Below are 25,243 nucleotides of genomic sequence, written 5' to 3'. Positions count from 1 at the left end.
TAACTGGCTCGCCCTCCTCCCCCCTCTCCCTCCCTGAGGTGCTATAGCATGATGGTACTATGCCGTGGACTCTGGAGCCAAACTGTCTGGGTCTAAATCTTGGCTTTGTTCTTCAATAGTCATACAACCTCAATTGACTCCCATAATCTCTGTGTGCCTGTTTCCTCATGTGTAAATTGGGGATGATAATAGTTCCTACTTCAAAAAGTTATAATAGGAATTAATTGAGTTACTCTATGTAAGCACTTAGAGCAGTGCTTGGGTTGTGGGAAGTGTTTTACAATGCAGGCTTCTTAAATAAATCTGCCTCCTCACCTCTTCCAGGCTTACCTTCCTAAAATTTGTCAATAGGATCGGAAGTTTTATCAAATGCCCATTCTTACTACTCTGGTGCTGGCTGGGCTAAGACAAAGGCTCGTAAGAAGTAGCAATTTTCAGGCACCTGGGTGGTTCAGTCGGTTAGGTGTTCGACTCTTGATTTCGGCTCAGGTCGTGATCCCAGGGTCGTGGAGTTGAGTCCTGCGTCAGGCTCGGCTCTGAGCATGGAGACTGCCTGGATTCTCTCTCTCTCTCTCTCTCTCTCTCTCTCTCTCTCTCTCTCCCCCTGCCCCTCCCCTGCTCTCTCTTTCTCAAAAAAAAAAAAAAAGTAAAATAATTTTTTTAAAAAAGAATTGCCTTCTACAATTCATAAGACAATAGCTATCAGTTTAAAAAAATTACTCATTTTGTTGAAAAAAACAGTACTATATGGCAGATGGTAAAAAAAAACAACTTAAATAATATGAGAGTGTCTATTCACATGTAGATATTCCTTTCATCTTTCTTCTTCCCCTAGAGACAATTGTTAACAGTGTCTTGAGTATCTTGAAATTTTTTGCACCTATATGTAGATAGATATATACTTTATAGAACGAGGAACAAACTCTATTTCTATAGAAATAAGAACAAACATCTTCTTCATCTTGCTGTTTTTACTTACTAGCTTGTCTTGACAACCTTGACATCAGCAGGCACCTTCAACAAAGATTTACCACCTCGGCTTAGCATGGCATGGTCTGGACGCCCCAGCCCCACTGTGGATGTTTGGACGGTTGAGATTACATACAACACCGCAGAGAAGATCTCTGAATATTCATCTTTGTGCACCTGTAGAAATATATTGAACTGGATACTTTAACCGTTAAAATAGGCAAAGGTATCCAGAGACTTCTCCCAACCCGAAAAGATTCATTGCATGGGGGTGGGGAGGGTTGTAACTTGCTCCTTGCCTGGGAGGAGTTCCCAGGACTACAAAACAGAAGGCAAACATCACAGGGCCATAAAGTTGAAGGACGTAGTTGTCACGGTTGCAAGAGATATTGGTGCTTCCACTGTTCCACTTGATATGGTGAGGGGGCATCTGTGTTCTAGAAACAGCACTGGCTTTAGCTCTGCAGGAAAATCCCTTTACCGAGAGCTTTGTAAAAACAGAACAAAACAAAATTCTAGACTAGGTTCCCTGTAATAAATGCCCAAGGATCCTCCCCTGAGCTCTGTTATTCTGCTGGTTTGCTGTGGCTCTGGGAATGCTTACAAGGCAGTACCTCATAATGCCTAGGAAAGACAAAACCAATAGAGGTGTCTTCTTAGTAATAAGGCGTGACCTTCCGTTTCTAATTCATTCTCCAGTGCTGCCCGTGCATACTCTTTCCCTGGTCTGCTACATTTTGTTTTAATTCAGCACATATCTACTGGGTATACACCGTGTGCCAGACACAGTATTAGGCTCTGGGGAAAGAAGTCTTGATAACAAGGTAGAGTTGCCACCCTGCTACCCTCCTAGACTTTGCAGTCTCCTGGGAAGGGAGGAGATGCTGAGGAGTAAACAGGCTTTTTATTCACTCATCCATTTATGTAAACTCAATAAGTGATTCCTACGGGCAAGGCGCCACGTTAGGGAGTTAGAGATGAAAAGACGCATAAGATGGTCAAGGTCCCAGACTTCTTGAAACTTACGGTTTAGTGAGTAAGACAGAGAGAAAGCAAACGCCGCAAATAAGATGATTATAAGTTGTCACAAATTCTAGAGAGAAAACCGGGTTTTGAGACAGAGTGCAATAGGCGATTGTACTTTAATAAGAGTGGGCCAGGGAAACTGCCTCTGGGAAAGTGTCATTTTAAGCCAAGACTTGAAGAGCCAGCTCTGGGAATAGTGGAGGGAAAGAGACTTCCAGTCAGAGGCCACAGCCTATGCAAAGGCCTTGGGCAGGAATGAGCCGGGCATGGCGAGGAAATGAAAGGAAGCCAGGGTCAGGGAGTGGTGAATGAATGGGAGAGAGGCGTGAATGAAGTGTGGGGAGTTCATGGTGGCGTCATTCAAGGCCATGCTAAACAGCTTGACCCTGATTTTATTCCAAGCACACTGGGAAGCCAGGGCAGGACTTTTATGCCGAGGAATAACCTGATCTAATTTGTGTTTGAAGAAAGTCACTCTTGGAGCTGGTTTGTGAGTGAAGTGAAGAGGGGGCAAGAATGGAGGCAGAGAAAACATTAGGAGGCTTTTACAGTATGCCAGGTAAGAGGTGAGATAGCATGGCTTAAAGTGGGGCTGGCTGGTGGGGGAATTGGAGTTATAGTTGGGGCTAGAGTCATCAAGTCAGAAGGCTGGTATTGCCATTCCCTGAGACAGATGAGATTTACAGGAGGAACAGCAGAGCCAAGAGGGAGGTGAGGGTGGGTAGGGAATAAAAGTGGAAGTTTCTTACGGCGTGTTTTGGGGACATCCCGTAGGAGGTGTTAAATAGGTAGAACATACTTTGATGGGGACAATGGTAGATAGATCATGGTTTGAGAACTGCTGGACACTTTGGTTCCTTAATGTGCTTGTGCAAGTAGAAATGTCCAGTGTATGATAAAGGACCTGATTCTAGAGCTCGGGAGAGAGTCTGGAGCAAGAATTCTAGATAGCAGGTGAAGTCAGACCCGTGAAGAATTCAAGAGAAGGGGACGAGGGGGGCGCCTGGGTGGCGCAGTCGGTTAAGCGTCCGACTTCAACCAGGTCACGATCTCGCGGTCCGGGAGTTCGAGCCCCGCGTCGGGCTCTGGGCTGATGGCTCAGAGCCTGGAGCCTGTTTCCGATTCTGTGTCTCCCTCTCTCTCTGCCCCTCCCCCGTTCATGCTCTGTCTCTCTCTGTCCCAAAAATAAATAAACGTTGAAAAAAAAATTAAAAAAAAAAAGAAAAAAAAGAGAAGGGGACGAGGGATTTGTTGGCTGCATCCCTGCATTGTCTGTGCTGACCCCAGCCAGCCACCAGTCTCCTATTTTTCTCCTATCATACTACATGTGCCATAGTGTACATATGTTGAGATTTCTCCTAAATCTCTCCAAAAGTCTTCGCTCTCAATGTTAGAGCCAAGCACGGTATTAATGAGAATCCTGGAATGAAAGAAATGCCTTCAAGTTACTTGGTGGAAAGTAACGAACTCCTTGAGTGAAATATAGACCTCTTTGGAAACAGAGTCCATTTGCCATTGTAAAGTTTCCTTATGTATGTATTTATTGATTATTAAGGATTTTTCACAATAACGAGACCTAGCCAAGCAGGTACGATGACTGGGTATCACTGCAAATATTTTGCGATTGTGAGATCTAATTTCAATACTGAGTTATCAGTTGCGCCTAACCTGTAATGTTTTTATTACCTTGATAAGCATGAACAGGATTAACCTCGAGAATTACTTTAGAATATTATCAGATTTTTTTCCACTTAATATTTTTGATTCATCCACAGTTTGATTTTTTTGGGGGGGCCAAATAGAACAAGGTTTAAACTCTTGCCTGTACATCTAATTTCTTTGCCTCCAATATATAATAAAATATTTCATTGACACGACTATTATTCATCATGCCAACTTGAATGACTGTCAGCTTAAGAATATATGTATTTCCAACTTAAAAATGTTTTTTTTTTTTTTTCCAGAATGATTTCAAGCAAGTTATTTATATTCAAAATGTTTAGGGGCGCCTGGGTGGCGCAGTCGGTTAAGCGTCCGACTTCAGCCAGGTCACGATCTCGCGCTCCGTGAGTTCAAGCCCTGCGTCAGGCTCTGGGCTGATGGCTCAGAGCCTGGAGCCTGTTTCAGATTCTGTGTCTCCCTCTCTCTCTGCCCCTCCCCCGTTCATGCTCTGTCTCTCTCTGTCCCAAAAATAAATAAACGTTGAAAAAAAATTTAAAAAAAATGTTTAATAATCAGTACTATGTGAGTCCTAACCAGTCAGGAAGGTCATCGGGCATACGTTATGGATACAACCTGCCTCTGTGTCCTGGCTGAATATTCCCCCAACTTCAGCATAGCGTTCCACTAGAACCTGTTGATTTCTATTTTAAGGCAGCAATTTCAAACTTGAAAACTTAGAAGAGCCAAGGAAATGATAGGCATAAAAGAAGGGGGCTGAGTGTAAGGCAAATATAAACTGGAGAGATCTGGTCAGGCTTTAAAGCTCAACAATCATTACCCACAGAGGACAGGAACTCCTCAGCGCCAGCCAATAGTGGCCCTTAGAAAAGCAGATTGGAAAGAATCTCAAAGTTTGGATTTGGGGATTATGGGCTGGGTGTGGGCCAAGGGCTGACAGTTTGCCCATCTGTGTTCTAAGCCCCTTCTTCAGCTTTCACTGGAAAAAGTGCAGAAATTTCTCATTTGTTTTGAGTACCCTTTGGTCAGGATTGACTCAGAAGAAGAAAAAGAAGTTTAGGATTCTTCTTTGAAAAACATTATTGTCTTTTCCATAATAAGCCTTTGTGTATTTAGGTGTATACAAGGAGAATCATAGGCGAATTACGCTGTTGGATGAATGTTTATTGATCTTATTTTAAGGAAATATGAACTTTATAGTAAACGTAAAACTACGTTGTGTTACACCTTACGTAACTTATAATCTTTGGCCTTTTCCTCACTCTTGGCTTTTGTTCACTATTTGCAGAACTGGATTTTTTTTCCTAATTAAATAAAGTCAAACATAAATGTAAAGGGGTAGAAGTGATTCTGGATCGCACATCTGTTTCCTCTTGCTTCCCAGCTCGAACCACTCCAAATTAATCTTATTTAAAGTTTGTTTTTTTTTTTTTTCCTGGAAAGCAGAAGAGGGAGGAATGGGAGAAGGAAAGAAAATAAGTGGAAGCAGTGTGGATAGGTGGAGTCTATAACCTCATAAAAGCTAAAAAGGTAATTCTGAAAAACTAAAGATGCTACATATTTAGCTCTTATCTCGCATCGCTTAATTCAGTAAGTATTTATTGAGTATATATTATATACCAGGCACTGTTCTAGGTTCTGAGGATTGAGCAGACCAGGCCCCTGCCCTCTTACAGTTTCCATCCTAGTGGAGTTGATAATGGCAGAGTAAAAAGAAATAAGCGACATGATTGCAGAGAGTGATGAGTGATGGGTGACGTGTCAAAGAGAAGGTGAGGAGGCCCCTTGTCTGTGTCAGCTCAGGCTGCCATAACAAAATACCACAGAACAGGTGGTTTAAACAACAGAAATTTAGGGGCACCTGGGTGGTTCAGTCAGTTGAGCGTCTGACTTTGGCTTGGGTCATGATCTCATGGCTCATGAGTTTGAGCCCCACATTGGGCTTGCTGCCATTAACACAGATCCTGCTTGGGATCTTCTGTCCCCTCCTTCCCCCCACCCCCCCGTCTCTCTGCCCCTTCCCCCTTGCACTCTGTCTCTCACTCAAAAATAAATAAATCTTAAAAAAAAAATAAATAAACAACCGAAATTTATTTCCTCACAGCTCTCTGGAGGCTAGAGGCCCAACGTTCCCATTTCCAGAGAGACAAATAGGAAAGAAGGAAGGAGTGATGGGTTCCAAGCAAGTCCAAAGCTTAGCAAGTCACATTCCTTAGATCTTAAGGCTCGAGAACAATATTCTTTGGTTCAGTGCTCCGCCCTGCAGTCCCACTGGGGTGGCATCATCACTCCCGCGGCTCTGCAGAACCTTCCTATCCCTGCAACCCAGCAGGGATCTCTGCTAGGCTCTCTGCCAGGACCTCACTCTCTGGAAGGAGGAAGCAGCCACGTCCCTGGTCCCTGTGGTGGGAACAGCAGCTCAGATGATCTTGGAATCACCTTCGGTTTTATTCTTCCCTTATCTTGAAGAATAACGTAAGTTTGCAGCCCTCCTTTGCTCCGTCCTATTTTCTCTGTTTTCTTTAGTCACACCTGGCAGAGTTTCTTTTAGAACAATGTCATCTCTATTCCTAGCTTCTGCTGAAATGGATAATTAGACTCATGGTTCCTGTTCATGCTAATCTTATCAAATGGTTGTTCAGCCACATCCTTAGTATTTTCTTTTTTTTAAGAACATGATTTCTCATTTTTTCCAACATGAATAGGCTGAGAATCTTCCAAATCTTCAAGTTCTGTTTCCTTTTTGCTTAACAGTTGCATTATTCAGAATTTAACTAAACTACTCTGTAATACTGCTCGTTGGCATCCATTCTGTGTGGCCAAACCACATGCAGGGGCTTTAACCGACCCTAGTCCCTCCCTGAGCACAGGTCCTAGGTAACAGCCTGCAGAGTCACACAGCAGTGTAGGTTCCTGATAGGACTCTCCCAGTGACCTTGTGTTCATCACTCTCCTCACACCCTAGGGCCTTCCCCTTATTCACATCTTAGATAAGATCCCCCCCATCCAAGCTTACCAAAACCTACATGTTTTTGGTATGAATCGATCAATCTGGTCTTAGCCCAGGAACTGTAAAGCACTCTACCCGAGGACCCTAATAAAGGCATGTGTCTCAGGTACTGCTGTGGTCTCTACTACCTGTACCCTGCCTTGACCTACCCATGTGGCCCCTCAAGGTGTTCTGTGTACCTCCTTCAGGACCTGTGAGCAATAAACTTACCTCTTTTGCTATCCCTTTCAGTATTTACTTGAATTGTGGCTCATCTTCTGACACCCAAGGGCTCTGCTTAACAAATGTTGATTAGGGGTGCCTGGGTGGCTCGGTCGGTTAAGTGTCTGGCTTCAGCTTAGGTCATGATCTCACAGTACATGGGTTCGAGCCCTGCATCGGGCTCTGTGCTGATAGCTCAGAGCCTGGAGTCTGCTTCGGATTCCGTGTCTCCCTTTCTCTCTGCCCCTCCCTCACTCACGCTCTGTCTCTGTCTCTGTCTCTCTCTCTCAAAAATAAATAAACATTAAAAAACCCCAAGTGCTAATTAAAGAAAGTCACAACATCCTTCTTCAATTCATCTTTCTCCTTTTGGATCTCACTATTAGCAGTCAGGAGGCACAAAGCTGCTTCTTCAACATTTCGCTTAGAAATCTCCTCATCTAACTGTCCAATTTCACCACTCACAAATGTCACCCTCCATGAAATACTGGAGCACATTTCGGCCAAGTTCTTTGCCATTTGATAATGAAGACTTCCTTTCCTCCAGTTTCCAATAACGTGTTCCTCATTTCTGTCTGAGACCTCTCCAGAAATGTTCTCAATGCCCACATGTCTAGCACGCACCTCAAAACTCTTCCATCCACTACCCATTTCCCAATTCTAAAGCTGCTTGCATATATTTAGGTATTTGTTACAACAGCACCTTACTCTTGGTACCAAAGTCTTTATTAGTCTGCTTGGGCTGCCATAATAAACTACCATAGACTGGGGGCTTAAACAACAGAGATGTATTTTCTCATAGTTCACATCAAGCTTCCAGTGCGGTTGGGTCCTGGTGAAAGCTCTCTTCCTGACTTGTAGCTGGCCACTTTCCCTCTGTGTCCTCCCAAGGTGAGGAGAGAGAGAGAGGGAGAAAAAGAGAGCAAGCTCTCTGGTGTATCTTCTTGTAAGGGCACCAATCCCATCATGATGGCTCTGTCCTCACGACCTCACCCATAGTGTCTCTCTAGAGTGGTGATCAAGGAAGACTTAGCATTTGTACTGAGACCTAATGGATGAAAAAGAACCAGGATTTTCTTCTGATCTGTTTTCTCTTGTATTCCCAACGCCTAGAACAGTGCTTGGCAGAGATCTGAATGTATTATGAACGAGCATAAGAATGAATAAACGAATGAAGCCAGCAACCCAAGTGGAGCTGGGGAAAGAGTATTTCAGGCGGACGGATCAGCCTAATGCAAAGATCGCACAGTAGGCAAGGTCTTGGCATGCTTGTGGATCAGAAAGGTCAGTGTGGCTGGAGAACATGGAACTGGGGAATCGTGGAACGAGATTAGCATGGAGAGGGAGGCAGTATTATTGGATGTTGCTTGGTGATCTGTACTTAAATATGCTGTGACATTAAGGGATGGAATCTGGAACAAGAATATCTGGATTCAAATCCCTGCTCCATCACTTACTACCTGTCGGACCTCGGGCAAGTTAGTGAACCTCCCTGAGCCTCAACTTCCTTGTGTATAATATGGGAAAGATGACAATACAAAATGTATTAAATATAAATATTGATATTATTTTATATTTAAATAGAAATACTGTATTAATATAATACAAATATAATTATTATATTAAATATAAAGAATAATAAATAATAACAACATAATCAGCTTGTTTTAAAGATTAAATAAGTTCATTCTGAAATGAGCTTAGGGGCTCCTGGGTGGCTCAGTCAGTTAAGCATCCGACTTTGGCTCAGATCGTGATCTTATAGTTCGTGAGTTCAAGCCCTGGCTTGTGCTGACAGCTCGGAGCCTGGAGCCTGCTTCAGATGCTGTGTTTCCCTCTCTCTCTCTCTCTGCTCCTCCCTCACTCATGCTCTGTCTCTGAAAAATAAATCTACGTTAAAAAATTTTTTTAAAAAATTAAAAAATAAAATGAGCTTAAAAAGTCCCAATCAATAACTTTGGATATGTGGCATGTTTCATGATGTTTATATTTTGGTAGGAGATTCCTGTGTTTCTGACCATTTGTTTTCTGTCCTTTGTGAGTTGCCTTTTTTGTCACTGTTGTTATTCACCAACTGTTCCGCTGGAATGTTCCGTGTTTTGTTTTCTGACTTTCCTTTGAATATTATGAATATTAAAACTTTGTCATGGGCATTGCAAATATTTTTCCTAGCTTTTAATTTGCTTTTTAATCATGTTTATGGCATTTATCTCATTTAGAAATTCCAAAGGTTCATGTATTCAATCTATTCTTGTATTATTTTAGTTTCTGAATCACACAAAGCACAAGAATACTTTCACATATTCCACCTATATTTCTTCTAATGCTTTTAAAATTTTTATATCTGAATCTTTGTTCTAATGGATTTTTTTAAAAGAGTGACATAGGGGTATTATCACTGTTAGCATTTTGGTGAATACCTTTTAATGCATACATACATACTTCTAGGATATGCATACAATTTTACATCTATTTTATAATATATATTATATATAATATATAGGAGTATGATCAGAGGCAAGCTAAACAGCCCTATTGGCGCTGATTACCATCCCTATACTACCCACCCTCTAAATAAGGAAAGGGCTGGAAATAAGGAAAGGGCTTTTTTAAAATGCTTGTTTGTTTGTTTATGAGAGAGAGAGAGTGCAAGCGAGCAGGGGAGGGGTAGACAGAGGGAGAGAGAGAATCCCAAGAAGGCTCCGCACTGTCAGTGCAGAACCTGACAGAGGGCTCGAACTCTCAAACTGTGAGATCGCGACCTGAGCTGAAGTCAGACGCTTAACCGACTGAGCCATCCAGCCGCCCCAAGACCCACCTCTTATCCCCGGCTAGTGCCCTCTATGTGGTGCTGCTATGGGTGGAGAGTCAGCTGAACATTTTCAGCTTCCTGAATGTCCTCTGAGGGTAAGGAATTTTCCGCGTCAGAGACTGGTGGCTAATTCTTGTTTAGAGATCTCCGAAGGCAGAGGGCTCTTTGGAGTAGTCCTTTGGGCAGGGCCAGAAAAGATTGTGGTGTAGTGTGGCTGGGAAAAAAAGGTCGGGTGGCATTCTCATCCCCGTATCCTGTGGTTCTTGGAGAGCACTCCGATGAATGCGCATATGTAGCCCCTCACTCCTCCATCATATCTGGTGCTTCTCCTATGCTTCCTGGTAGGTGAAAACGATCACCACAAACCACAAGTCCGGAAACTGAAGGTCATTGCCGTCTTCCTCTCTTTTATCCCTTATCTCTAGTCAGCCACTAGCCCTTTGGTTGTGTATTTTTATAATTTCCTCAATCCCTTTTTTTCTCTCCACCTCAAGCATGTGCCAGTTGATGCTTGGGTTACTTCAAGAGGTCTTGTAGGGTGGGGAAAGCCCAGGATATCAATGTCAAATACAAAGGTGTAACTATTAGGAATCTTTCTGTTGCAAGTGATAGAATTTCTAACTCAAACTGGTTTAAGCAAAAAAGGGAGTGTATTAACTCCTATGGCTGAGAAGTCCCTTGAACTAAATACAGGCATGGCTTCATCCAAGACTCAAAAAAAAAAAAAAATCACCAAGATGTCATTTTTCTCCTTTTATTAGCTGTAAGTCCTTAGTGCTTGCTTCATATTAGAGCCTTGCATGGGAGCAAGACAGTTGCAATGTCTCCAGTTCCTCTATTTAGCGGGTTGGACATTTAGAAGGAACAAAAGCATGTTTCCCTTTCTAATTGTGTCCGAAGTCCCTGAACCAATCACTGTGGCCCTGAGAATGTGTTATGCTGATTGGCCAGACTTGAGTTACATGCTCTATTTCTAGCCTTTGGAGCAGAGATGTCCAAAAAATATACAATGGGTGTCACAAATGTAAAACGCAGATGTAAGCCACACACATAACTTTATTTATTAAAAAATTTTTTTTAACTTTATTTATTTTGTGAGAGAGAGTAAGAGTGAGCTGGGGAGGGGCAGAGAGGATCCAAGCAGGATCTCTGCCAGAGCAGAACCCGATGCGGGGCTTGAACTCACAAACTGTGGGATCATGACCTGAGTCAAAATCAAGGGTCGGATGCTTAACCAGCTGAGCCACCCAGGTGCCCCCACACATGTAATTTTAAATGTTAGTAGCCACATTTTAAAAGTAAAAAGACAGAAGAAACAAAACTTAATAGTGTATATCCAAACTATTATAATTTAATAAATATAAGATACTACTAATGAATTATTTTACCCACTTTTTTTTATACTAAGTCTTTAAAATTAGCATTTTAGCAAGACTTCGAAGTGATGATAGTGTGTTTTTAGGGGGTTGGGGGGAAAGTATCTCTGAAACAAACTTTGAGAAACACTGTCCTACAGGCTCTTTTCTTTCTCCTATGTTCCCTGAATCACACTGATAGTGGTGGGAGTACTGAGTGATCTGAAATATATTTGAGTAATTTAGAACTGAATGCAGCGTTGTTACTTGTTATATCAAGGATGACACCGAACACTGGTTGCATATTGCTGCCACCTGTTGGTCATAACATATATTGCAGCCAATAAACAACAGGACAGGTTTTGGTCATTTGTGAGCCCTTGACATTTCTGGCAACACACCTCTTCATCTGTATCTTGAGATGACTTTCCTTTGGAATTTCCATTCATACCAGAGCCCAGAAAGCCTTAATGGTTTGTATTATGGATTCTCAGACTTACATTTCCCAGGATGATTTTTTTCAATCTATGGCAGCACACAGATTTCTCCCTTAAAACCCTTGTTATCCATATAGGTCAGTGATTTATTGTAATTATTGCTGCTTTCTGCTTCTGCAGGTTGCTTCTCTCATTCTTCTTGTACACCTCGTGAAGGCAGTGGCCAGAGCAAGTGTCTTAACATCTCTAAGCCTTAGTTCTTTTAGCTGTAAAATGTAGCAGAAGATTAAATTGCACGCTGTTTGTCAAGCATTGGTGTGGTGACTAACATATATAAAGAACTGTGTAAGGACTACTGTTCACGATACATTAAATGGAAATTTGGACAGCGACTGGATATTTGATGTCAGCGAGTTAATTTTTATGTTCTATTCTTTTAATCTTTTTGTTTAAAAAATCCTTATCCTTTAGAGACACATATTGAAATAGCTACAGAATGAAATGATTTGACTCTGGGTTTTGATTTAAAACAAAACAGGAGAAAGGAAGTGGAGGGTGATATATGTGAAAAAATATTGGTGATGAACTTTAAGAATTTTGAAGCTGTTGATGGATAGATGGGATTCGGTATGTGATTTTTGTCTCTTTTGTATGTGTTTGAAATTGTTCATGGAAATTGAATGAAAAGAATAACAAGTTTTTCTGTTGCTCACAGCATTGTATACAGTGTTAGATGTACTGTGGCTACTACTACTTGATTTGGTGATTAATTGCTATCATGGGATAGAATTATGGCATTTTTAGGAGAGAGTTACTGTCTTGTTAAAAGATGGATTTAGGCTAGCAGACACATGAAACGATGGTCAGCATCACTCATCATCAGGGAAATGCAAATCAAAACTACAATGAGATAACACCTCACACCTCGCAGAATGGCTAAAATCAATACAAGAAACAACAGGTAGGTGTTGGTGGGGATGTGGAGAAAGGAGAACCTTCTTGTACTGTTGGTGGGAAAGTGAGGGCAGCTGCTCCGGAAAACAGTATGGAGGCTCCTCAAAAAGTTAAAAATAGAAGTACCCTACAATCCAGAAATTGCACTACTAAGTATTCACCCAAAGGATACAAGAATACTGATTCAAAGAGACACATGCACTCTGATATTTATAGAAGCATTATCAACAATGGCCAAACTATGGAAAGAGCCCAAATGTCCATGGACTGATGAATGAATAAAGAAGATGTGATATACCTATCTCTATCACCTGTATCTGTATCTGTATCTCTATCAAATCTCTAATGGAATATTACTCAGCCATCAAAAAGAATGAAATCTTGCCATTTGCAATGACATAGATGCAGCTAGAGAGTATTATGCTAAGTGAAATAAGTCAGAGAAAGACAAACACCATATGATGTCACTCATTTGGAATTTAGGAAAGGAAATGGATGAACACAGAGGGGAAAAAAGAGGCAAACCAGAAAACAGACTCTTAACAATAGAGAACAAACTGAGGTTTGCTGGAGGAGAGGTCAGTGGGGGATGGGTTAGATGGATGACGGGCATGAAGGAGGGCACTTGTTACGATGAGCACTGGGTGCTGTATGAAAGTGATGAATCACTGATTTCTACACCTGAAACTAATACTACACTGCCTGTTAACTAACCAGAATTTAAATCAAAGCTTGAAATAAACACAAAATCCCAAAATAAAAAAAGATGAACTTAAAAGAACCAGCAGCCCATGGTTCCAGAAAAATGTTAGGTGGGTGCATGTTTTGACTTAACAATTAATGTATTCAGTATTCAGAAAAATCGTGATATGTTGTAACACCATCAGCACAGGGAAATTTAGCAGTTTTTTAAGAGATGCAGGAGGAATGGATGGCAGAGATGACGCTGAGCATCTTTCTTCTTGATTCTAGTAAGTAAATGAAGAAAATACCTACTTGGCCTGTGGATAGTAATCAAAAAGATGCCTGATTTGTGCAGATGAGAATGACGTTCTTGAGCACAGTATATCAGAAAACCCGCTTAATTGCAGGGACAAGCTACATTTCCACAGTAGTTGAATTTCCACAGACACTCTCCATTTAATCCCATTACATCAAGTTCATTCATTAACCCGCCCCTCTGTCCCTGTTCACACAGTCATGTCAAGAACAAGGTCCTCCCTGTTCAATACATTTTCTAACATGTCACCACGGTTTTCCCCCACATTATTTCTAGCTCTATTAATCCTTGGATAGAGCAAAAATCCTCTCACCTCACTGTGTATTTATCCTTGTATCCTAAGTGGCCATTTAGAATCTTTTTCTTTCAATTTCTTAATGGCTAGGATGAACTCACTCCTTAACTGGAAACGTTAAATGAAATACGCTGAATGAGATGATGGGTATTTCCGACTTATCTCCCTTCAAGTACCATTTCCACTTGAAGGGGTTTAAATTCTGTGAGAACAAAAACTATGAAGAGGAAATCTTTCATAAGCTGGCAGACGATGGCCTTGAGAGATACACTCCAGTTCTCCAATGGCTCTTAACTCAGCCTCAGTGAGAGAGAAACAGGGACAGAGACAGAGAGAGGCACAAAGAGAGGGAGAGAGGGAGAGAGGATGACGTCTAAGCAGCTACAGAGTGGAGAAGCATGAGGAATTTTTCAATTGGTTGAACAGATCAACAATATAATTGTGTGGGTCAAATCCATGATAGTGGTTAGAAGTAGAGAAGTCTTTAATGAAAAGAGTGACGGACTTGGAATCAGGAACCCTGGATATGAGTCCTGCCTTAATCACTTGATAGATCTCTGCGTTTAGACAAGTAGCTTCATCTCTCTAGAGCAGAAAGTTCTTATTTTCAGATATGATGATACCGGGGTGCCTGGGTGGCTCAGTTGGTTGAGCGTCTGACTCTTGAATTCGGCTGAGGTCATGATCCCATGGTCGTGGGATCAATCGCCACTGGTTGTGGAGCCACTTAAGATTTTCTGTCTCCTTCTCCCTCTGCCCCTTCCCCCCACTGTTAAAAAAACAACAAAAAATCCCCGATATGATGATATTAATAATACCCACGTCAGGGGCGCTATGTAGACCAGTGTTAGTATGTGTGTGTGGCAGAATTTTATAAACAGTAAAATGCCAGTCACCTAGCCACTCTTAGACATCCTTAAAGATTCATGCTTTGAATCATGCTTTGAATTCATGGCCACCCACCTTCATCCATTGTATGGAAAACAGACCTGCAGAAACACAAGTCGAGAGACTCAAAATGTATTTTGCACGGGAATTCAACAAATTTTCTTGATAAGTGTCCCAACAAGTTATAGCAGTGTGATAACAATTTCCCTTTCCAAGGACCTCCTATGTGCCAGGTGCATTATTTAAATTTTTAAAAATCCTTTTAACCAGCTTCAATGTAAACATTCTTTTTTTTTTTTAAATATAATTTCTTGTCAAGTTGGCTAACATACAGTGTATACAGTGTGCCCTTGGGTTTGGGGGTAGTTTCCCTTGATTCATCGCTGCATCATTCTATTTCACAGATGAGGAAACAATTTAGAGAGATTAGCAAATTTGCCGGAGGGCACAAGCAAAATGAATTACGGAAGGATTCATGACCCTAAAGCCTATGCCATTTTCCCTCCACCACGCTGTAAATTATTGTGATTTTTTTTTTTTGCCCTTTATTCCTATTTGCCCAGTTGTCGCCATGCCTCAGATATCACAGGCTCCTTGGTTCTCCTCTCTGTCGACATCCTGCCCACCTTCAAAGACCTATTGAAGTAATTATATCTTGCCAGAAGACTTCCCTCGGGTGCTCAGCCCATTCTGATCCTTCCACGTCCAAATTCCCGTAGCTCTTACCTTTTCTGCTTACTTCCATGTCGCCATAATGTTTTTGGAGTGTCTATTCCGTGCAAGTCACTATTCTAGGCTTGGGGGTCTATCAGCAAACAACACAGACAGAAATCTCAACGCTCAGGGAGCTTAGATCCCTGTGGCAGCAGAAAACTTTACGAAATAAACGGGAAACGATTATACAGTGTCCTAGAAGATGGTAAGGGCTGTGGGACAAAGTAAAGTCAGAGCGCAGTGAATGAGTGTGAGGGCAGAAAGAGTGTTGATTAGGGCTGTCAGGACAAGCCTCGCCGAGAAAGTGACTTCCGAGTAAAGACTTTGGAGTAAAGGCATTGCCTGATCTCAACTAGATTGTCAGATTTCTGAGATCAGGGACGTTTATGACAACACGTCTGTCTTCCTTTCAGTGTCCTGCACAAAATTCTGCACTTTGTTAGGTGCCCAACGAACAACACTTGGTCCTTGCTGACTTACTAATTCTGAGCACCAGTGGCCTAATATCTTCGTATTTAGGAGCATTTTGAAGCAGGAACGGTGGACTATTTTCTGTGTACCTACACACTGTTAACTAGGTGGTAACTCATTATTTCCCACTCAATCAACCACGAAAGCTTAGGTTAGCATTTGAACACAATTTTATCGTTGCTGTTTAAGCATCATCTACGTAAATAAAATTAGTCAGGAGAAAAAGGAGATGATTAAGAAATGAAGTACAGTTATTTCCTCTATAAAACCACAACATCTCCAAAGGAGAGGGCTGTATAGCAGCAACTCTGAGACCATTTGAGGTGTTTTGTCTCGCAACAGACGGGCGAAAGAAAGTGCCAAGGAACCCTGTTCCTTACCAGTTAGTACCACGATGTAGCAGAGAATTGCCGCTTACTGACTTCATGACCTTAGCGTTGTTATTTAAACGCTCTGTGCTTCCGTTACTGTCTCTAAAAACTGAGATTAATAACACCTGTCTTGCAGTGTCATGCGACTTAAAAGTTCATTTAAAGTGTCTTGTACACAGTAGTTTTTCAATACGTGGTTGTGTACCAGTCATGATTCTGGATGGCAGGCCATCTCAGAAATAATATCCGGCTCGCTTTTGCAAAAAGGAATTTATAGGCGAGCTGATAAGCACGGAACCAATGTAGAGTTTCGAGAGGGAGGCCGGGAGCTAGACAGCCCTAGATGAGATTTTCCCTAGGAAGGGCCGGAATAGGACACCGCCATTGCCACTACCGACCGCCAATACTGGAGTCACTGCACCTGCCAGCAGAGCGAATCCCAAATTGTCAGTGTCTTTGAGCCACCCCTCTTAACTCAAGTCCTGGTGGGAGCATTGGATCAGCTTAAGTTCTGTGTCTGCTGCACCTGCTGGAGGCCAGGAGACACAGGGGGAGCCACTAGGGCTTCCTAGTAGGGTCTGGTCTCACCCTGTGGTGGGTCCTTCAAACATAAAAAAGGGATTCCAATAAACAACAGCCCCACAGCAAGAAACATCTACTATAGATAGCTACTGTATTATGTGGGGACTCTGCAACTTAGTGGAATAGCTTTACAGCTGGAGGGCAGCTTGTGGCCCTTCATTTTAAAGTTTGGGAAACCAAGGCCCGAAGACATGACTTCTACTAAATTACACGGAAAGTGAAGAGCACTTAGGTCTAGAACTTAGGTCTCCTAATTGTCAGTCCAGTATACCTCACAATATTCCTTCCAACTTGTCCAAGTCGTTCAGATCCCCTATTAGACCACCGTAGCCCTTCTCAGAATCACACTTCTCAGTTTTATAACGAAAGTATTGCTGCAGGATTTTTTTTTTTTTTTTTTACCTCAATACCCGGGATTCATTGTCTCGCCACTTCGAAGAATGAAGAGGGGGACACAAAATGAGCAGCAGACAAAAGTTTATTAGAGTATAAGATCAGAAAGGAAGAATAGTATGAAAGCCCTCTTTACCAAGAGGGAACATTTGAAAGTGAATGTCCACCTACTATATTATAGGTAAGAGGTCCTTGTTTTATAAGGTCTGGTCATGCCCCACCCCTGTTCCCTTCCCCTCCTTACTTCTCAGGTCCTACGCTCATTGGCTTGATACCTCTAGGTGCTGGGCTGTCTCTTCCTGATTGGATCATTTCCATTATATGAGGGGTGGTCTATGGCCATATCAGTCCTTGTGAGCTATACATTTTATGGTCTACTACTTATTTTTAGTTAGGTCTTTTGTCAAATTCCTGAGGGAAACCTGAGGGGGAGTAGGTGGGGTCTGTTACATTTTTTTTTTAATTTTTAAATTTTTATTTATTTTTGAGAGAGAGACAGTGTGAGCAGGGGAGGGGCAGAAAGAGAGGGAGACACAGAATCTGAAGCAGGCTCCAGGTTCTGAGCTGTTGGCACAGAGCCCGTCGTGGGACTCAAGCTCACGAACCTCGAGGTCATGACCTTAGCTGAAGTCGAAGTCGCTTGCTTAACCGACTGAGCCACCCAGGCGCCCTAGGTCTGTTACATTCTTAAGAGGGACCTTAAGCCTGGGGGGGTTTGCTGTGGTCAGACACTCTTCCCCACCCAGTGACCTTAGGCCCTAATCTTTCCCTCTCCTCCCACTGAATCCTATCTTCTCCTATCATACTGAGTGCTCAGAGCCTGGAACCTGCTTTGGATTCTGTGTCTCTCTGTCCTTCCTCCACTCATGCTGTCTCTCTCTCAAAATAAATAAATTAAAAAAAAAAAAAGTGTGGCCCTTTGAGAATGCATCTATGCTACAAGTGTCCATCACTGTCCATATGCCAGCAAACTTTCAAATCCGTGTCTAGAGTTTTTAAGCTCTAGACATTTGTTTCCAGTAACTATTGAAGATCTCAAGTGGATTGTCCAGCTGGCATCTGAAATTCAAAGAAGTTGTCTCATTATCTTCTCCCCAAAGTCATCCTTCTTTCCATGTTGCCTATTTCTGTAATGGTTTCACTACCCACCCAGCCATCTAAGCCAGACATTTTGGAGCCATCTTCAGTGTTTCTCTCACTCTCATTCTCACATTCGGAGTTGATAGAAGTTGGTGATTATTGCCAACCATACTGGTGGCTCACCTGTATCCTTTTAGCATTCACTTTTCCTCTGTATATTCATCTACAAGCCTTCTTAGAGACTCTGCTAGAGAGACTTCTCTGGCTGCTGGTGCTCACTCGGCTCACCTATGGGGAAACCCAGAAGTGCCAGGGAGTTAAAGTCCCTGGGAGCAATCCTCAACTAATGACTGATGGAAGTTGATGGATGTATTTTGAATAGGAAAACTGAAGCATGTTCTGTATTATCTCCCAGAGGTCTCCAGTGAGTCTGAATACCAATTGTTCACACTGGCAATCTACTCGTTAATGTATCTGAAAGCATTCCCATCCCTTTTTCATCCTCTACCAATGCTTGCTTGGATCAGTTCTGAAATAAACTCATTGCACTCAACTGCTTATTTCTGGGACTGCTTCTAGGGCTGGTCAACTAAAACAGTGACCCATTAAAGGAGTTGGGAATGGCTACATAATTTTCACTAGGGATGATTGGATATTTGGAAATATTCACTAATCATAAATATAAGGGAGAAAATATGCATGTTTAAATAAGAAATTGGATAGTTGAAACTGAGGTGCTGACAGGATCACCCAGGGGGACATGTTCTGTAGACAACTGAAAATATGGAATTAGAGATTAGAGAAGTACAGACTGGAGATAAGTGTCTAGGAGTTATCAGTGTACGTAGGCAGGTGCTAAAGCCATGAAAATGGCTAAGATGACCAAAATGCTTATTTACAGAGTAAAGGACAGGGAGAATGGATGTTGGAAGACAACTAGCAGCCTGTATAACAAACACTAACTAAATAGCATTCTCTTCTCCCCTAAAGCTGAGTATAGCTAGGTAAGGAATAATTTTTAATTGGTGTTTAAATCCACAGAGCCCAGCACGGTGCCTGGGCAGTAAACTCTCAAGAAATGTAGAATTAAGTTTCATTCACACTATATAGTTATAACAAAGCATGAATCAGACCTTAGAGCTCTGTGCTCAATCTTGAAGACAATGTTTTTCATTGTCTCTTATAAAAACCTAAAATCTTATCCCCCACCCAACCCATCCTAATTTGCTCTAACAGAGGAGGAAGATAGTGTTTTCTGTTTTGCCAGTTAGCTTAATTAGAGTAGGCTGCTGGTGATGCCAAAGTCTGTGGTTCCATCCCTTATATAGTATCTGATTTGAGGAGAGAAATTATAAAGCAGTCATCTTTCCTCTGCGCGACCTCGGGGATAGTTAACCTCTCAGGCCTCATCCGAGGAAGTGGTAAAACTCATCATCTTTCATATACTTGCTGTGAAGTGAGACGATGCCTTGGAAAGTGCTGAGATTCCTCAGCTTAGCACAATCAAGGACCCGTCAAGCCTTACGTTCTGCAGCTTGCACCAAGCAAACGATAGCCTTGTTAATTTAGCTCGTCTTCCAAGTATAAGATCACATTACTAACCCCCACGTTTACCTATCACCGGTAAAATGGTACGGCACTCCCTCCCTGCCACAAAGCACTAGGCGCCTTACGACAGTGTGCGACCCCGCGCCTGACAGGAACGCCTAGTCCCATGGGCTCTGACCGCTCCAGCCAATCGCGCTGCTGCCGACCCATGACGTAAGCTGCTCTTGTGCATGCGCAGGGCGGGGAGACCTTGGCGAGGCGGCAGAGGAGCTTAGCGGAGGTGAAAGCATTGGCGGAGAGGAAAGTTGAGCGGTAAAATGCAGAGCTGGAGTCGTGTGTATTGCTCCTTGGCCAAGGTGAGGGCCGGCTGGGTGGGGTCGTGCGGAACCAGAGGCACAGAAGGGCCTGCTGACGGAGTCCGGACGCGGCCTAACTGGTGGGGCGAGAGAAGCCGGCGGTCGGGCCGGGACCACCCGCGGCCCCGCCCCTGAGCAGGCTCTGCCCGGGCCGCGACCGGAGCAAAGACCCGGGCGGCGGAGAGGCCCCGCCTGTTGTGTGACGGCCAGCAGTTACTCACTGTCCACTCCCAAGCCTGGGCCCTGGGCACACAGGCTTCTCCACCTTGGCAGAGGAAGTAGAAATAGCACTTGCCCCGTCTGGTCTGGCTTTTCATACGTTTTACCTTTTATCTCGAATCCTAATCTCAGCCCTAGAGTGGCAGTGGGCAGGTAACCTTGCGGCTGCTCCTTGAAACAGCCAGACGCAGTCAGCCCCGGCAGGTAACCCTAAGAATTCCTCAGAGGCCTTTTCATTGTTTGCAGCTTTAAGGTAGTGTCCATTGCCTTCCCTCCTAGAGGCTTGCAGCAGGTTATCTTTCGTTACGACAGCTCTCCCATTTCATCTCCGTGTTGAATACAGCCAGATTGTACGTATGTGGGATCGTAGCTGAGTACTGTGCTGACGGATACCTTAAAGATCATATGCTGATCAAACTCCTTTGTGTCTAGGATGAGTAATCTGTGTTCCTGAGAGTTAATGTAATATGCTAGGAGTTACATTTTTAGTTAGAGGGGGAGCAGGGATTAAAAGTCAGGACTGACGTTTGGTTGGTCTGCTCCACTTTGGCCTACCGTCCTGACCTCAGGTGCCTTGAGTTACCTTGGAGTAGAGACCATGACTGCAGTAGTGTGGGTTTCATCACTGCCTCCCGTTTGCCTGCTGTGATAGGAGCTATTTGCTTTGTTTCTTTGTGCCTCCCTGTTCTTAGCGTAGGAGAGAGTAGACGTCCATAGAGATTTTTATGGAGGTTGTGATGCAGTCCGTGAAACCTGGGTAGCTGTTGAATGGCAGTAACTGCGTTTTCCAAAGTGACATTGTCTAATTTCTGTTCCTAGTTAACTGTTCAGGAGCATCTTCATAGGTTGTACGTGGTAGTTTGAGTTAGGAAACAGCAGTTACAAGTAGGATTGTAATAATACAGATTATTGGGTACTTAAGTTAGAACTCTAAGAACTTTAACTGTGACATTAAAATGATCCCTGGCGCCAGAAATTAGCCGTGCTTTCTGAAACTTTAAGAAAACTTCACGCCACGGAATAACACTTTTTGTTGGGCTAACTATGACATAGTTTATTGAATATTCATAATGAAAAGATAGTGTGGTGAGCTGAGGTGGAGAGTTTAATTGTTATGAAAGAGGAGAAATTGATGTGTAGTCTCTATGTGGCAATGGAAGATATATTAATAATAATAAGTGCTTGATAAAGTTTGCTCCATTTATTACATTTTCATGGACCTTCAGTAGTTCACTGTTTTGAATTCACATTTTACATCATATGAACAATTTTCTTTTCCAGAGAGGCCATTTCAATCGAATATCTCATGGCTTACAGGGAGTTTCTGCAGTTCCTCTGAGAACTTACGCTGATCAACCAAGTAAGTACTTAGTAAAACAGTTTTTCCTCACATTATTTCATAGTTCCTTTGTGTTTAAATGTAAAAGTAAGTGAATATTAGAGTTACTGGTAATAAAATAGTGGGTCATAGAATTCGTTTGTTCATCTGTGTATTCACTTAAATGTTTATTGAGCACCTAGTGTCTCCAGGCAGTGAACAAGGCAAAGCCCTATACTTTTGGAACTAATAGTTTGGTGACAAAAGACAAACAATACTAAAGTAATAGGTAAATATTTTGGGTAGTGATTGAAAATTAAAGCGGGCAACGGAGAGGAACAAAGACTATTTTAGATAGGTTGTCAGGACTTTTCTAAGGAAATGATGTCTGAGTGAAGGGAGGGAGTGAGGTTATTTCAGGCAGACAGAAACAACTATGACAAGGGTGTGAGGTGAGAACTAGCTTGTGAGGTTTAAGGCATTGCAGAAAAGGCCGGTGTGGCTGGAGGATGTAAAATCAGAGAGGTAGGCGGGGATCAGTTCATGGTGGGAGGGTTTTGGAAGCCAGGTGAAGGAGTTTGGATTTTATTCCCAAGTGTGGTGGGAAAGCCAATGAAGGGTTTTGAGCAGGGGATGATTTTTGAATGTTTACATTGAAAAAGTTAGGGGCGCCTGGGTGGCTCAGTCAGTTAAGCGTCTTGACTTCGGCTCAGGTCATGATCTCATGGCTTGTTAGTTCGAGCTCTATGTGGGGCTCTGTGCTGACAGCTCAGAGCCTGGAGCCTGCTTCGGATTCTGTCTCTCTCTCTCTCTCTCTCTCTCTCTCTCTCTCTCTGCCCCTTCCCTGCTCACACTCTGTCTCTATCTCTCAAAAATAAATAAACATCAAAAAAAAAAAAAAAGAAAAAGTTAATTCTGTCCACTGGGTGAGGTTAAGTGTGGTGGTTATTTGACATGGTTTAGAATGGTAAGATGACTTTTTGACATCCTGAGTGAGTGAAGATTTTGATGGGCTTGTCAAAAACATATTATAGGACTAGAAGGATATACCCTGAAAGGAAGCTATGAAAGCTATGGATTATGGATATTTTCCTTTTTTAAAAAATATTTTTGAAGCTTCTGTAAATGACACATACTTTGTTTTTCAGCTATTTAAAACAGGAAGTTAATAGGCTTGTTTTTTTTGTTTTTGGTTTTGGTTTTTTAATTTTTCTATGGTACCATCCAGTATGGTACCTGGTACAAAGTAAGTAACCAGCAACAACAACAGTAATAGTAACTGATTCACTGAGGGCTTACTGTGTCTCAAGCAGTCTTTAATCCTTGTTGCCATCTTGTAAGATATGTGCTTCCATTTTCCCCATTTTATAACTGGAGGAACTGAGTGAAAAGAGGTTCAGCTAAGAAATGACAGAATTGGGAAAATTCTTCTGACCCTAGAGCCTACATTTTTTTTTTAACCTTTTTATGTTGTTTATTTTTGAGAGAGAGCACGTGCAAGCGGGGGAAGAGCAGAGAAAGAGGGAGACAGAATCTGAAGCAGGCTCTAGGCTCTGTGCTATGTGCAGCACATAGCCTGGCACGGAGCTCAAACCCACGAACTGTGAGATATGACCTGGGCCGAAGTGAGACGCTTAACCGACTGAGCCACTCAGGTGCTCCTAGGGCCTACGTTTTTAATTTCTCTTCTGTTTGGTCAGCTTCTGTTGAGTATTTGTTGATGAGAGCAACTGGAGGAGTTCAAAATTTCTTATAATACAGTCCCTGTTATAACATCTGGAAGATGTTTGAATAACTGTATGAACCAAATTCATCAAGATTTGAAGAGTGATGTGTGTTATTGTGGTAGGACCTTCTGTTTCATGACAGGAGTGGACTCACAGCACTTAATCACTCACATTAGCTACATTCATTCCTCAGTTCAACAGCTATGGGATATATACTATGTGCTAGTGACTGGGATGATGCAGTGAACAAGTCAGACAAGATGCAGCTTTTTAAAAAAATTTTTTTATTTAAAAAAATTTTTTTTAATGTTTATTTATTTTTGAAAGAGATGGAGACAGAGCATGAATGGAGGAGGGGCAGAGAGAGAGGGAGACACAGAATCTGAAGCAGGCTCCAGGCTCTGAGCTGTCAGCACAGCCTGTCACGGGGCTCAAACTCACGAACCACGAGATCATGATCTTAGCCGAAGTTGGACGCTTAGCCGACTGAGCCACCCAGGTGCCCCCAAGATGCAGCTTTTATAGAGTTTATAGTCCATTTGGGCAAGACAAGCATCCATCCAATAATTGTGATAAGTGGAGAGCCTGGATGGCTCAGTCAGTTAGGAGTCCGGCTTCAGCTCAGGTGTGAGGTCGGGCTCTGTGCTGACAGCTCGGAGCCTGAAGCCTGCTTCAGATTTTGTGTGTCTCCATCTCTCTCTGCCCTCCCCTGTTTGCACTCTGTCTCTCTCTCTCTCAAAAATAAACAACATTAAAAAAAAAAATTGTGGTAAAGACTCCATAGGCTAAATATAAGGGAGCTATGAAATCTGTATCCTGATGGAGAATGGTCACAGAATTCTTCCTAAGGAACCGATGTTGATATCTGAAAAGGGTTGGGTGGGAGTGGGTATGGAGGAGGTGTTCCAGGTAGAAGGAGCAGCATGTGGAGTATTTTGATGTGAGAAGGAGCACAGTGCCTTTAAGGAGCTTGAAAAGGGCCAGTGTGGCTGAAGTGTGTGAAGATTGGAGGTTGACCTCTGCAGATAATGAAAGACCCTAACTCTTTATTTTAACGACAGTTGGAAGTCATCAGGAGTGTTTTAAGCAGAGGCCTGATACGATTTGTTGTTTTTTTTTTTTAAGTTTATTTATTATTTATTTATTTATTTATTTATTTATTTTAACGTTTATTTATTTTGGGACAGAGAGAGACAGAGCATGAATGGGCGAGGGGCAGAGAGAGAGGGAGACACAGAAATCGGAAACAGGCTCCAGGCTCGAGCCATCAGCCCAGAGCCTGACGCGGGGCTCGAACTCACGGACCGCGAGATCGTGACCTGGCTGAAGTCGGACGCTTAACTGACTGCGCCACCCAGGCGCCCCTAAGTTTATTTTGAGAGACAGCACAGATGCGCCATGCCAACAGGGGAAGAGGGCAGATGGAGAGGGAGAGAGAGAAACCCACGCTGTTAGTGCCACGCTGATTCTGGGCTTGATCTCTTGAATCATGAGATCATAACCTGAGCCGAATCAGACATTTACCGATCGAGCCAACCAGTGCTCTGATATGATTTGTTTTTAAAGATCATTCTTGCTGCAGATTGGAGTTTTTATTGTAATGCTTTTTGCTTTTTCTCTCTTATTAGACTAGAAGAACCAGGGCTGTGTCATTATAGGTATCCAGAGACCTTAGAATAGGGTCTAATGCTCAATAAATGTTTGTCGAATGAAAAGAAAAGACGAATGAAGAAAGAGAGAGTAATGTCTGGGTCGGGTTTTAGTGGGAGAGAACACTGGAATAGCATTGGTGTTACGGAGATTGGAGGTGTGAGATTGGAGGTGGATCTGAGGAGGG

At 42.6% G+C, this 25,243-nt stretch overlaps 1 protein-coding gene across 1 annotated transcript in view; it reads left to right on the top strand.

The window, feature by feature from the left end:
• Positions 1-20,071: 20,071 nt before the first annotated feature.
• The window catches only part of DLD (dihydrolipoamide dehydrogenase), a 34,970-nt gene continuing 29,798 nt past the window's right edge, over positions 20,072-25,243 (top strand). The window contains 2 exon segments of the mRNA XM_030307759.1: positions 20,072-20,142; positions 21,643-21,721. Of these exon segments, the coding sequence (XP_030163619.1) occupies positions 20,104-20,142; positions 21,643-21,721 (118 nt within the window). The 5' untranslated portion in view covers positions 20,072-20,103.

Source organism: Lynx canadensis, chromosome A2, assembly GCF_007474595.2.
Source record: "Lynx canadensis isolate LIC74 chromosome A2, mLynCan4.pri.v2, whole genome shotgun sequence".
Taxonomy (NCBI): domain Eukaryota; kingdom Metazoa; phylum Chordata; class Mammalia; order Carnivora; family Felidae; genus Lynx; species Lynx canadensis.
The sequence above is the reverse complement of the archived record's forward strand: the minus strand, read 5'-3'. Positions and strand labels throughout refer to the sequence as shown.